Genomic DNA, 14281 nt, shown 5'->3' on the forward strand with positions numbered 1-14281 from the left:
ATACCCATGTTATTTTTACTCGTTATTCATGTATTTATTCCTTGTGCCACTATTTCATAAAAAAACAAAACATTGTACATTGTTGGTAAGTAAGCATTTCACTGTTAGTCTACACCTGTTGTTTACGAAGCATGTGACAAATGCAACTTGATTGGGTTCTTTCTCAGTCTATAGTCCATGGCACAATCACCTCCAAATCAAGCCTCTTAATGATTATTTATGTGCGTGTGTGTGTGGGCCTCCAGCTGTATGTGAATTACTACATCTCTGAGGCAGTCGAATACAAGACAAAAGGTAGTGTGGCTTTGATGAGGATTGAGCAGCTTTCATGTGTTGCAAGAGGGGAAAGTGCCTTGGCAGTACAACTCATCTACCCCCCCCCGTCTGTTCCCCTGCTGCAAGAAGGGCACAAACATTCAGAAACATTCAGAAAGACAGACGCACACACACACACACACACACACTAGGCAGACAACAAATAGACCAGAAATACGCAAAACATCATACACATGCAGTCACACAGAGAGACAGAAACACAAAGGAATATTCCTCAAATGGTACTTCATTTTAAGATCGAGCAACATGGAATCAGTCATCTGTAATCAGCAGGAAATAAGTGAGTATGAACAAGTTCTGATGAAAATATGTTCCCTTTTCACATGTATTGCTTTAATGGATCAAACCAAACAACAAATGCAGTAAACCAGTCATATTCTGTTATGAACCAGGGCAGTCCTTAAGGGGAGGAGCTGTTACAAAAGCAGGGGTTGGGGTCAAGGGTTGAAATATTGTCCTACACACATTAGAGAAGAAAAATACAAATGGAAAAACACAGGAGGAGCGGCGTGCTTCTATCATCACATTTCCCAAGCGGTTGCCGAGTTTATTCTGGGGTCTGACGACATGGTAACGCAACGTGGAGGCAGGGTGCGTTTGTTACACACCCACTGAGGATAATGCCTGTCATGGTTACTAATGTTGTCAACTACTAAATGTGTCAGAATATGTCAGAGGAATAGCCCTCTCTTGCTACTAAAACAATACATTGAAATATGTGCTTGTGAGTTCCTTCACGTCATTGTTGGGAGATCGAGAAAGGGTGGAGAGGAGGCATCAGATGATTGTTTGTTTCCCATCTGATTACCATCCTCCCAAATACAAATAGCTCGACAAAACATTTACAAGATCTGCATAGTCAGGTGCTGCTGTAGTCATAATACCAATTTGTCTGTTGTTGACCAATAGATTAGTTGGGAGATCCTTAAGAAAAGGAAATAAAAAAATAAAATCAAAATTCAACATTATGTCTTTTTTTTAATCCTTTTAAAGTACCATAGCAATTACAGTGAGAAGGGGTGCTACATGGGGATACCTAAGGGGATCTCTAAGCAATTCAATCAGATCTTTTTAAAGTCTTTAATTAAGAAAGCCTTTTCGAGGCCGACAAACAAATGGTCAGAGATAAGAGGGGCTTTCCAAATGTCTGTGTCACTGAGGGGGACGGCGACGGGACAAGGGCCGGGGGGGGGTGGTGGGGGCTGTAGCCATGAAGGACCTTCCTCTGCAAGCCACATACACACATTTCTACACTGGCCCAGCCCACTCCCGCGGTGTGGTGCTCTACGGTGCAGCCCGGTTTGGTCTCTTTGGAGCGGGAGGGGGCATGAGCTCCGTGTCTGGGTCAGAGGGGCGTTTCCGGTTCTGTCCTTGGGCTCCCAGGGCACAGCGGTCCAGAAACTCATAGAGGTTTTCTTTTGTGACAGGATACTTGATGCTGTTACACACAGCTGGAAGAGAAGAGAGAGACACAGACAGGAAGTTAGCTCAGACATGATGATGGACTCTTCCTGGGCTTGGTCCACCTCGAAATCAGGCCGTTTCTGCAGCTACACAGACAAAAAATACCAAAAGTCCAGGTAGTTTTAAACCTTTTCCTTTTATGCCCTACCCCAGGGCACAAGTGTACAGCAGCAACTCTAATCTCTCGTGGACAGACCACATAAACATGAATGGTACCATAGATCTTTCATGATACAACTGGATGCTTGAGAAACCGAGCAACATTAGTTCCGTTTGCGTTTTTTTGTCACTGGTTATTTGGACAAATCACAATTTGGCACATCTTAGGATCTTTCAAATTTCAGAAAGGGCACGGGGGATCCATAGACTTGCAAAGAGAGAGGGTGGAGCTCTTCGTTCTGGTTCTACCTCTTCTCTTAGCACGTTTGGACAACAAATGAAATCGAGAAACTGACCAAGTACGCAGGACTTCAGTTCTGGGTTAACTGATATTACAGCAACTCTAATACATGGTAACCTTCCAAAAATACAGGAATGTTTCAGGAATGTCAAAATATATGTTTTCTATGTTTAGGCTCCCTTGACATTTGCAGCTAGAAGGCTGGCAGAATTCAAGCATTCGGCAAACAGTTGGGAAACCGAGAAGGCAAAAGGAAAGAGTATGGTATACCATCAGTGGACATTGCTACAATAAAAGAAAAACAGAATAATGAACAACGTACACAAAGAGAATACGTTGCTCTCCTTACATGCAAGTGTAATCTCTTTTCTCTTGGGCACACACACACACACACAGTTCTTCTATACACTAACCCGTTACCCTAATTGTAACCATAAACCCTAAGATTAAAATAGCCTTTGTTCTCATGGGGATGTGGGACATTTTTTCGTGTTTTACTGTACTCGTGAGGTATTCACGAGGATAGAAGAACCAACACACACACACACACACACACACACACACACACACACACACACACACACACACACACACACACACACACACACACACACACACACACACACACACACACACACACACACACACACACACACACACACACACACACACAAAAGTAAGACAGGATGTGTGTTTGAAATATAGATGAACTAAGCCATTAATCTAATAGGCCCAGTAATTGTCTTATTGTAGACAGAGATAAAGAGGCTGCAGATATTAATACAGATTGCTCCAGGGCTAGCCAGGCAGTCAGTCAGGCAGCCAGGTAGGACAGGCAAGCATGCTCTCACCCAGTGTGTCCAATAAACACCAGCTGGCAGCCAAATAGCATTGCTTTTGTATGGCAAACATTTTGGGGAACACCCTGCACACTCACCCATGGCTGTGTCGTAAGAGTTGGGGAAGCTCTTGTCTACCCTCTGTCTCATGAACACCCAGGTGTTGTTGTTAAAGGAGCACTCGATGATCTTGTTGTCGTACTGCTTCAGGTCCTTGGAGGCCTATAGAAGGAGAGAGGAGAGTCAAGGTGGTTGGTTTAGAAGGTCAACATTTATAGTATATTATTGACTACAATAATTCTGGTCCTCCGGTCACAATATTGGGACTTACGTTATACAGCAGTAACAGTTTGACAGTGTGTACACTGTATGTACAATTGAACACTGCATATCAGGACCGGTATTTGTGTCATCTGTTGCCCATTTGTGATGAGCTTGATTACCTAGAATCTGTTTTAAAAAACTACCATTTGTGCTATTTAGTAGCTGGATTCCTTAACAGGAAATCAAACAGGCACCTTCTACTAATGCAAAGTCAAAGGTGATATCGGATGAGCCAAACTTCAGTACGAAGCTCTCATCGCTTTGGTCTTAAGTTCCACTGATATTGACTGTTCAATGATTTAATATCCATCTACATGGGTGAGGTGGTGTTTAAGAAGAGTGAGTGAGAGTGGGGCAGAGATCACACTTCTAGGGCCAAGCTGGGTGGGGCTCAGACGACTGGTGTGGGCCCGCTGCCAGGCTGCCCCTGAGCAGGTGAAGGGGCGGCAGGCGCCAGGGAGTGGGCAGCCCTGCCAGGAGCACAACACCTTGACTGGCAAGACCAAGCCTTAAGTAAGAGCCCGATTGCTCTTGGAGAGAAGGGCATCTGGGTACTCAACAGGGAAGGGAGGTAGCTGTGTGTGTGTGTGTGTGTGTGTGTGTGTGTGTGTGTGTGTGTGTGTGTGTGTGTGTGTGTGTGTGTGTGTGTGTGTGTGTGTGTGTGTGTGTGGAAAAAAAAGGTGTTGAGAGTGGGTTTGTTTGAACGAGACAGAGGGGACATGCTCAGGTGGACATCACACCACAGAGAGCATGACCTTGGAAAAAAAAAAGTGGGATCAATCCAAAATCACACATTTTAAGACTCAGGGAGTACACGTTCTCTCACACTAGCCGAATCACTAGTGTCTCAGAGCCAAGTCGCAGTACGCCGTTATTAAAATGAGAACACGCACACATTTCGCTGTCGTGATCTGTCGATTAGGTTCCATTTCCAAACCAAACACATTTTTCCCCCCAGACCTTCCTAAGAATAGCTGAGACTAAACTCAGGAGGAGTGACAGAACGGGCGAAGAAATGTGTTACACAAAGGCAAGCGGGGCGAGCTGCCAAATAACAATGCAGGAGGCAAGTTTGTCAGGCAGGGAGTGGAGTCTGTCCTGTTTGCTGGGATCCCATCCTAGTTGTGTGTGAAATGCTGGCTGCCTCGTCTCCCCCACCGCTTGGTGTTTAATCCGTCCAAATCCACTTCATTATGGTCTCACTCCTGCAGCCATCTAGCAGGAGACTCAGTGCAAAGGAAAACTCACTATCAACCCAATCTATTATTCTGTGTTTTCAACTGGACTATATAATAACTCCGTCAATCTGTCCTCCATGCCCCGCTCTTCCAATCATGGCGAGTTTAGGACCAGCAACTCTGCTACGGGGAAAAAAAATGATATTGTGCTTCATCATAGTGTCACAGCTGTGACTGATTGACTCATAAACAACACGACTCCGTTAAGAACAACAGCCGTGCCTTAACGCCTCTACACAGCCACCTTTTAAATGGGAAGAGTGTTAACAGTCTCGCACTGTGCCATTAAGTGAGGTCAATGTCTGACTACTAGAGGAGATGCTGTTGTTTCCACGCAAAACTATTAACAGATGCAAATTGGTTTAGTTTTGGAGAGAGATTGAAGGATATATTGATTTCTGTCTGCATTAAAGCAGTCAATTATCTACTTGGAAAATATCCAGGGCCTTAAAAGAAGACAAAACGGGCAAATCATAAGAAGTTGCTTCTGTACGGAACAAAAATAGAACTCCTAACAAGCATATCAAATCAAGATCTTTTATGTCAATTATTCTTCATAAAATTACTAAAGATCTGAGTCTGAAATTACCAAAACAATCTAGAGGCAAACAGGCATACATAAAATGTGTCCCATTAACTAGTGCTTCATTTGGAAATCTGGAGTTGCTGGATAAAAAAAAAAGAGCGAGAGAGAGGGGGGTGGGGGGGACCTGGGGGGCTCTGAGCTGAGGTACCGGAACTCATTAAAAAAAGAGAAAAATCCCCTTTTTAATAAAGCATTGCATGCAGTAGCATCAATTGTGCACAGTGGCATAGAGCAGTAGAGTAAAGGTGCTTGCAGAAATTTCCAACATGGGGGAACGTTTCTTTGTAGCTTTGGGTCCGGGAAAAATGTGGCCTTTTATAAACGCATTTCATGCAATTCGACATCATTTTACATGACTGAATCTTCTTTTAAACGCTGCACAAATGATCAAAATGCCAGGCTACTGACAAACTAAGAATATCTGAGATCAATAAAAACAACCATGCCTTGAATCCACCAATAATTGCCTCGGTGTGTGAAGACAGACATATTGCACGATACGAGGAGGAAATCATAGCCCTAAAACAGCTTTCCAATTTCACTGACTCACCCAATGACGCGCCGCTCACTCACCTGTGATGGCAGATGCGTTCGTGCCAAAAGCTCAGCTCTCTTATTTTACTTTGTAAAACAGTGCTGTTCGCTCAATAGGCCTATTTGGAAGATAACACATTTTTGGTAGCCTACAGGCAGATTAGTCTTCTCTTTTCAGCAGGAGCCATTTCCTTTCCAACCTGTGTTCTCCTGTGATTGTATTTGAAATATTTGCGAAAGGATTGTTTTGGCTGCATGCTGATCACAGACAGACTTGCGCGCGTTAACCCGGGCCGGCCCAACACAAATCCATTTTTAGAAAATCAAGCATGTTTTCACATTAACGTTTTTTAGGGGGCAGGAGAATTAGAAAAGATGCAACTCGAATTTACACTGATCGCTTTTATTGGAAGTTTTACATTGCAAAGAGTGAAAATTATTTTTCATGTCAGGAGAGCTACCGGTACGAAACAGTCCAAAACTGAGAGAGGCAGGATCCGGATAAAATTAAGCACTGCCATTAACCCACACATAGGTATAATACAATGAGACTGAGATGCATTACACTGTCCCTCCCCTGGGAAATTGATCACTATCTGGGCAGGTGATGTGAGAGTATGTCAATGTGTACACCATTAAAGGCTCCTCTCGTTTCACTGGTACCTGCTGTTTTCACCATAAACGCCGGTGGTGTCAGACATAAACAGATCGGTCATAGATGGTGCAGGCTCACTTGGAATTGTTAGGCAGATATTTTTTCATGGCCTGGGCTTACAGCATTCTGTGTGGGTGTTGGGTTGAATTTAGCAACACATCCAGCTTCTTGTCTCACCTTCATCTGTGCAAAGGGCATGTCATGGCTGCCGACGTAGAGCAATCCAACAGTCTGGGGAAGCAACCTGCAAAGACAAAACCATCTTCATTAACACCCCAAGACTCCCTGAGGTCACCCTGAGCGTCAAACGCAACACAGCACCCTCCAGTCTGCTCGTTAGATAGAAAGAGAGGGAACAATGGCTCCCTCGACAACAGAGTTAGCCTACTACTGCACACCGCTGATTACCAACTAGTAGCAGAATGATATTCTGCCAACATCCACCATCACACCTCCCATCTCTGGGTGCGTCGCAATAATATCGGCTTTGTACTGAAGTGTGCACTCATTCTTATACCAGTCATTTCCTTTCAAATCAGTGAAGGGAACAAGTATAGACATTGGGAGGAAGGAACGATGTTTGGAATGTAGCCTTTTTCTCAGAGCATCTGGAGGTTCAACATGTAGGGTACTGAGTGCAAACACACGACGGTGACAATGCTACATCTGGGGGGTAATTATAGCTATGCCCAAAACCCACAGGCATCAAACTGAGCACCTTCTACCTGGAACGTTATAACAGTTTTACATCCTCTCCATACATCATCCGTCGGTCTCTACGTCAGCTATTTTAATTATGATTTCTGATCACCAGCTGTGAGCGCTCAGCAGTTAATCAACCGTAATGTGGCTTTATCAGGGGTTTGTGTGTGTGTGAGGCCAAAAACAAGTGGTTCGCTGGCCCCCCTGTTCCTGTAGCCATGTGCTTTTCGGGTCTCATCCCAGGGAACACACCCCACAGTTGGCCTTAATGAAACACTCATCCCCTCCACTGAACACCCCCCAACCCCCCCCAGCCCATGGTTATTTCGGGATAATCATGGGCAGCCATCGTCTGCAGTTGATACGCACACAAACCCTCCCCCCACCAGACCTAAACGCGGTCTCTGACGATACTGTCACTGGCTTCCTGCTCCTGGTTGTCCCGACAGCATCACTTAACCAGTGAGACGCACCGGCGGAGAAGAGGGGGCTAGCGGAACTGATGTTCAAACCACAGTGGGTGGATTTAATCTCACCCACCATGTTGGGTTATCCTGTTGGAGACCACCTATTGGGTATACATGGATTTGGGTGACCAGAACACACATTAAGGGGAGGGGCCTGCCTCTCCACTCCCCTTTTCTTTGTAATGACGGTGGTGAAGAGAGGGCAGGCAGGAAGCAGCCGTCAACACTGCCATTGAACCCTCCGGCCTTCCATGAACTGATGGAAACAACTGGAGAGCAACCCTGACAGTTCCACGCCACACCCGCCCGCCAAAAAGGTCTCTCGCACGCTTCTTTACCCGACCTCTGTCCGACGTCCAACTTTCCTAAAATAGCATACTTTGCTCTCCTAAACTGCATGGCTCTGTATTCACCAAGCCCTTGTCACTGACAAAAAAGTAAACCATGACAAAATGTACAATTCTATTGACATGGAAATAACCAAATGTACCACAGTCATTAATGCCGATACTGTGAAATGACAGTCTGCCTGTGGCTTCTGTCATTTCAATTACTGGATCTTTACGTGAGACGCTAAGTTGACGTTCCACTGCAATCTGAATAGGTTACTCCGTGTTACTTAGTGTTTCACGTTTGACAATTGCTCAATTGATGTACAAATGACCTAAAATCCACCGAGTAAAGGTGATAACGTGCATTTATAGCCTACCTTACCCAAATTGAATCAAACACATTTGGGAACAGGACTTACGTTTGAATCCCCAAATCACAGAGAGCCACAGTCAACGATACAGCTCCAGTGTATTGAAACGGCCTGCGTCCAACAAGCTTCAAATGGACTGGGGCTGAGCTGCCGGCAAGGGCTGTGGGCCACAAGTGCATTTCAGATAACTTGTTCGACATGCACAACAGTAATTTCACAGAGAGAATACAGTCCCAAAGGAACATGTATTGCCCTGACAGATCTCCTTCTAGATGCTGAAGGATGGAACCAGATGGATCTCTGGCAGCAGCCCAAATGCTACCGTATTTCCCCTACATAGTGGACTACTTTTGACCAGGGCATAAAAGTAGTGCACTAGATAGGGAAAAGGGTGCCATTTAAGACTCAGCCTCCATCTCTTGCCACTGCAGCTGGCTGGGAGGGGGGTACGTAAACTAAAGCCTCTAACCCCTGCCTGCCTGCTGTAAGCTGCTTTCATGCAGGGCCATCAAGCCTACTCTCCCTGGAGTCCTGTTCAGCAGCTGATAAAAGTGGACACAGATTACTCACCTTTTGCTTACCGAGGTGGAACATTTGGTATGCATATACTGTACTGAGGTGGGAAGTTTTGAGCTAAGCTTTTTCCAAGGACAACAGACCTGTTAATAGAGAGCAATAGTAACAGCATTTTTTTGTAGGCACTAATCCCGCCATGCCTCATTGGCCAAAGCCGATTTTTAGGGTTTTTGGAAAAATGCTGAAAATAAGGTCTGTGGTAAACACAGGCTTAGCTTCTATGTTTTGTCATATGAGATAATCTTCATGGGCTAATGTTAGCTAATTGGGCTCCCGAGTGGCACAGCAGTCTAAGACACTGCATCTCAGCGCTAGAGGCGTCACTACAGACCCTGTAGGCTAAGCCCGTTAACTAACCCCAGACCTTATTTTTGGTATTTATCCAAAACCCCGATTCTTTTCCCATGAATAGTCCCCTAGGAATGGCTGAACAAACCAGAGGTAACTAATTTCCAGTTTTTAGAACTACAGGCTGGCGAGTTCTATTGCAAGTGTGTGGCTGTAACTCCGCCCAGACCTGTCAGTTGGTGTAACAACACCAGTGTCCCATATGACAGAGGCCAGGCAGAGTCAGAACAGGCCCAGACATGGCTGGCCCCCGTGGAGCATGTCCACTCCGCCTCAGCTTTGGTAATTCATATTCACACAGTGTTTTTAATGGAATGTTATTTTGGTTTGCATTCTCTCCCTACATTTATTAATTGCGACTTCTGATATTCAGCTGTGAGCATTCAGCAGGTTATCCACTGTAATGGGGTGCAGTATCAAATACGTCTGGCTGGCACCCTGTGGAGTGGCCCTGTCCAGTCCACCTGGGCTGCCGTGATTCATATCCACATATCGCTTTAACAGGGGCTGCACTGCAGTCAGGTCTCACCCCGATTGGTTGAATTTACAATGACGCATGCAGAAAATGTTTTATTGGCCCAATTAGAGGTAACCTCTTCAGAGAGAAACCAAACTCGATTAATCCATAAATCAAGTTGCCATGTCAGAAACCAAAGCACTACTTCTTCCATGCCCCACATGGTAAAACTCCTTTAATTACTTGCTGTCTCTTTCGCTAACTGTCTTCTTCTCTCTCTCACACGCCCTCTTCTTCCTGCTCCCTCTCTCTAACCTCCTTTCCTCCCTCCACCAAAACATCCTTTTCTCTCGGCCTCTCCTCCTGTTTTTCAGTTGAGGTGATGAAAGTCGTGAGACTGTGAGCTGCTTCTTCTCTGTAGCACAGAGAGCAGAGACACGCTGAGGGATGGAGTGGGCAGATAAACAAGCACTTGTTCCTTCTCTGTCTTCTCTAACTGAGACAAAGACATACTTAATGACCTGCACCACTAGTGGGCTCTGAGGAGAAGCAGAGGAGCGCTACTCTGCCAGCTAACAGCACTATCAGAACTACACTGAACAAAAAAATATAAACGCAACATGTACGAGCTGAAATAAAATCATTGGTTTGCCAGAGTTCGTTGTAACAGTCTTAGCTCCTGACAAATACAGTCTGTGAGAAAGTAAGTACACGCCCTGGAAAGAATCACACAAAAAAGTAAACTTAGATCATGTTAAGTAATTAAAATAAACAAAAACGCAATATACTTTTGCAGAAAAAGTTAGTACAAACCTAGCTTTACCATCGCAAAAATTAGAATCAGGTGCACAAAAACAGGTGCAAATGATTATAAAATCATTAGAGAGTAACTTGTGAGGTTCTAGCCTTCCATAAAAATTTGAAACTTGGTCTGGTTTGGTCTTTACCAAATGGGTGTGTGGCTACACATCCTGCCAACATACTATCCCAGATTATTGATGCCCATGCGTCTAAGAGGGGTTACAAATCCATTTCCAAGCTATTAAAATAACATAATTCCACTACTGTTTGACAGATCATCTACAAATGGAGGAAATTCCAGACCACTGGCAATCTACCTAGGACAGGTCATTCCAACAACTTTAGCCCAAAGCTTAAAGATGCTCATAGAAGTAACATCAAGGGATCTACAGGCCTCTCTTGCCACAGTCAATGTCAGAGTGCATGAGTCAACTGTCAGAAAGAGACTGCACAAAAGTGGTCTACCTGGAGAGCAGGAAGGAATAAGCCTCTGCTTTCAAAAAATTATATCAAGACACGACTAACGTTTGCCAGACAACACCTGGATAAAGACCAAAACTACTGGAACAATGTTCTCTGGACAGATGAGTCAAAGGTCGAGTTGTTTGGCCGCAATGCCAGGCGCCATGTTTGGCAAAAACAAAAAAACTACCTTTGAACAGAAGAACCTCACACCAACCGTAAAGCATGGAGGCGGTGACATCATGGTTTGGGGCTGCTTTGCTGCTTGAGGGCCTGGCCAACTTGGCATCATTGAGTCAACCATGAATTCCATATTGTACCAGAGAATCCTTGAGGAGAATGTGAGGCCATCTGTCAAAAGAGCTGAAGCTGAACCAACAGGACAACGATCCAAAACACAAAAGCCAAGCTACAAGAGAATGGCTCAAAAAAATAATCCTATCGAAATTGAAGCGGGCCGTGCATGCAAGAAAGCCCTCACGGTTCCAGCAGTACCTGACACAGTTCTAGCAGTACTGTAAAGAAGAGTAGACAAAAATTCCTCCCAGTTGACGTAAGAGACTGATCAACAGTGATAAGAAATGGCTACATTAAGTTAATTCAGCCAAACGGGGCAACACCAGCTATTGAAGCTAGGGGGGGGGGGGGTACTTTGGAATTGCTTTTCTGTTGATTTTTGATTAAGAAATGATTGCAAAGTATAATCTTTCAGTGCAATTTGTTAAATTAGGTTACCTTTATCTGTGAATAGTGTTGAAGTGAAGATTACATTACATAGCCATCTGTCCAAATATGTAGAAAAAAAACGGACTATATGACCCACTCGCGACAGTGTTTGGGCCCTGTCTCGGACACTTTCCCGTCTATCCCCCTCTGTGTTCATCTCCCTCTCTGATTTTCCTACTATACTGTGGAAAATAAATAAAAAAGGTGGTTGGAATTTTGGTCTCCTTAAAAAAAAAAAAAAAAAAGAACTGAACGGCTGTGCGCACTGCAGTGAGTCTTACTTAGAGTACCAACTAAGAAACCTCATCTCACAGACGAGCATAGCAGTACCTGGGAAGGTGCTGAGGGAATGAGGTAGCAAACAGGCATTTTCTCAAATATACCCCCAACATGATTTATTTAGCATGTTTGATGTATTAGCTGTGGACCTATAGGAAACATTTTACAGCCCAGTAAAGTACAGTACAGCACAGCAGTGCCTGGGGTAGGTAGTAGGTACAGAGGAACTGAGAATAATGGGTCAATTTAATCAAAGGTATTTTCTGGAAAAAACTCCCACCATTTCAGGAGCAGGCTGGCAAGATGAGATGAGAATATGTTGGTGATAAATATGGCGTTCTAACCTAATACAGGTGGAGAAAGTAAAAGAGAGCTAGAAGGAAATTACCCATCAGTAGGAAAACATCTGATTTATTTGTGGACTTTCATATGTACAATGAAAGGAATGGAAGTCTGCAGTTCAGGCAATGGCAAAGCCTGCTGACTTCTATTCCGTCTTCATTATCGGAAGTGGCAACAAAATACCAATGGTGTCTTGGACAGATATTGCAGTTGAATTCAATAAGGGCCCGTGGCAGAACATAATGTCAGTAGTTGTGGGCGATTCAAGGTATAGCTCATACAGAAAAAAAACATCTTATATAAAAAGAACGATACAAACAAAAACAAAACAGAAATGTCTAAAAGTGACAAAACATGGTTCAAAGCGATTAGGTGACACTCACTCACTACTACTATAGTACGTGGTTGGGTTTGATGTCTCAAACTACACGCATGTGTCTAAGAGATGGGGGTTTGTTCTTGCAGTGGAATCATCACGCAGCCAGAGCGTTTCCCCAGCAACAGTGACTCACCCTTCTCCTCCGACTTTGGTGATCTTGAGGCGGAAGTCTACAGAGTTGAGGCTGGGCGGCTTCCACTTGAGGATGTCATCACATCGCCCAGCTTTGTATTTCTGCAGACACACAAAGAGAGAGACCGATATTAGATCCGATTGGCATTCATTGTCATACAAACGGAAAAGCTTACTACAGCGCACACATTTCACACATAATACACATAGGACCACAGCAGGAAACAAACAACAGTAGACAATCAGATTTAATAGTATACCCCCGCCCTACACCCGCACAAAGGAGGAAGCTACATGTCAGATCATTCATTCCAAACACACTGGCATGTACTCAGAACATCACCTGTATTTAGCTTTTATTTGTTGTCTGTGTTCTATGTTTTGGATTGCTTTTATTACTGAACAAAAATGTAAACGCAACAATCTCAAAGATTTTACTGAGTTACAGTTCATAGAAGAAGAAGAAAAAAATCTGTCAATTGAAATAAATTCATTAGGCCATTATCTATGGATTTCACATGACTGGGCAGAAATACTCCTCAGTAGCACTGTGGCATTGTGTGACAAAACTCCAGTGGGCTTTTATTGCCCCCAGCACAAGGTGCACCTGTGTAATGACTAGGCTGTGGGGAAAAAGGGTGTGCAACTCAATATTAGGAATATTATTTTGTACACTCAGTGCTGGGGCACGCTCAAACATTAGCAAGCTTTTTTCATCCTAATGTCACCTTGGGGATTAATAAAGTACAATCTCATCTCAATGATTTCTTGATCCATGAACAAATGACTCAACAGGCAGAATAACATGAGGTACAGTATGTACCTTCACACTCTTAAGAGAAATTGACTGAAAATCCAAGTATTTTACACAGCTCCCTTCAGAAAATCACCACGTTTCTCAAAAGGCAGCCAATATGTCTGAAGGTAAGCTCCATTCGTAATCGATTTGGAGAGCTGAAAATGTCATATTGTTCAGGGAATGGCTCAAAACCTTGAACATCGACTTTGTTCCACTTCCAATTTAGGGTAAAAATCCTGTCTTAAAAATGAGTAGTAAGGTAGTCAGGCTATACATAATGGATAATAATTAAGCTTCCATGGCAGGTCTAAAATAGGAGGCTCATATTGTAGTTAAAAAAGAGAAAGCTTGTCAAGAGCAATTTATAGATAGATATTGAAAGGGCGGGAGTAGCCTACATGAATTCATAACTAATCAGAAATTAATTTCTGGAGAATCCAATTAAAAGCTGCAAATGGAAGTACAAATTCAACGTTGCTTTTAGGTCTTACGACGAGGTCTACAACGAGTAGCCATATATTCTGTTCTGATGATTAGGCTACATGTTGTCATAGACATTAGCATGACATAGATTTATATACATACGGTACATGGCATTTATTTAATCTAACTCATATGCAACTAGTGTAAAGAGTGTGAATGTGGTATTTAGGATGTAAAGCCATACAGTGTGACGGGGCAGGAACAGATGTGTCAATGGTGTAAGTGTCAGATTGCCCGGTAACAGAACTA

General features: G+C 43.8%; 1 protein-coding gene across 1 annotated transcript in view; it reads right to left on the minus strand.

The window, feature by feature from the left end:
* Window positions 1-544: 544 nt before the first annotated feature.
* The window catches only part of rngtt (RNA guanylyltransferase and 5'-phosphatase), a 146023-nt gene continuing 132286 nt past the window's right edge, over window positions 545-14281 (minus strand). Inside the window, exons 14-17 of the mRNA XM_046298024.1 lie at window positions 12752-12852; window positions 6554-6620; window positions 3138-3261; window positions 545-1787 (exon numbers count right to left, since the gene is read on the minus strand). Coding sequence (XP_046153980.1) covers window positions 1621-1787; window positions 3138-3261; window positions 6554-6620; window positions 12752-12852 — 459 coding nt within the window. The 3' untranslated portion in view covers window positions 545-1620. The remainder of the gene's footprint in view (window positions 1788-3137; window positions 3262-6553; window positions 6621-12751; window positions 12853-14281) is intronic.

Source organism: Oncorhynchus gorbuscha, linkage group LG14 (assembly GCF_021184085.1).
Source record: "Oncorhynchus gorbuscha isolate QuinsamMale2020 ecotype Even-year linkage group LG14, OgorEven_v1.0, whole genome shotgun sequence".
NCBI lineage: Eukaryota > Metazoa > Chordata > Actinopteri > Salmoniformes > Salmonidae > Oncorhynchus > Oncorhynchus gorbuscha.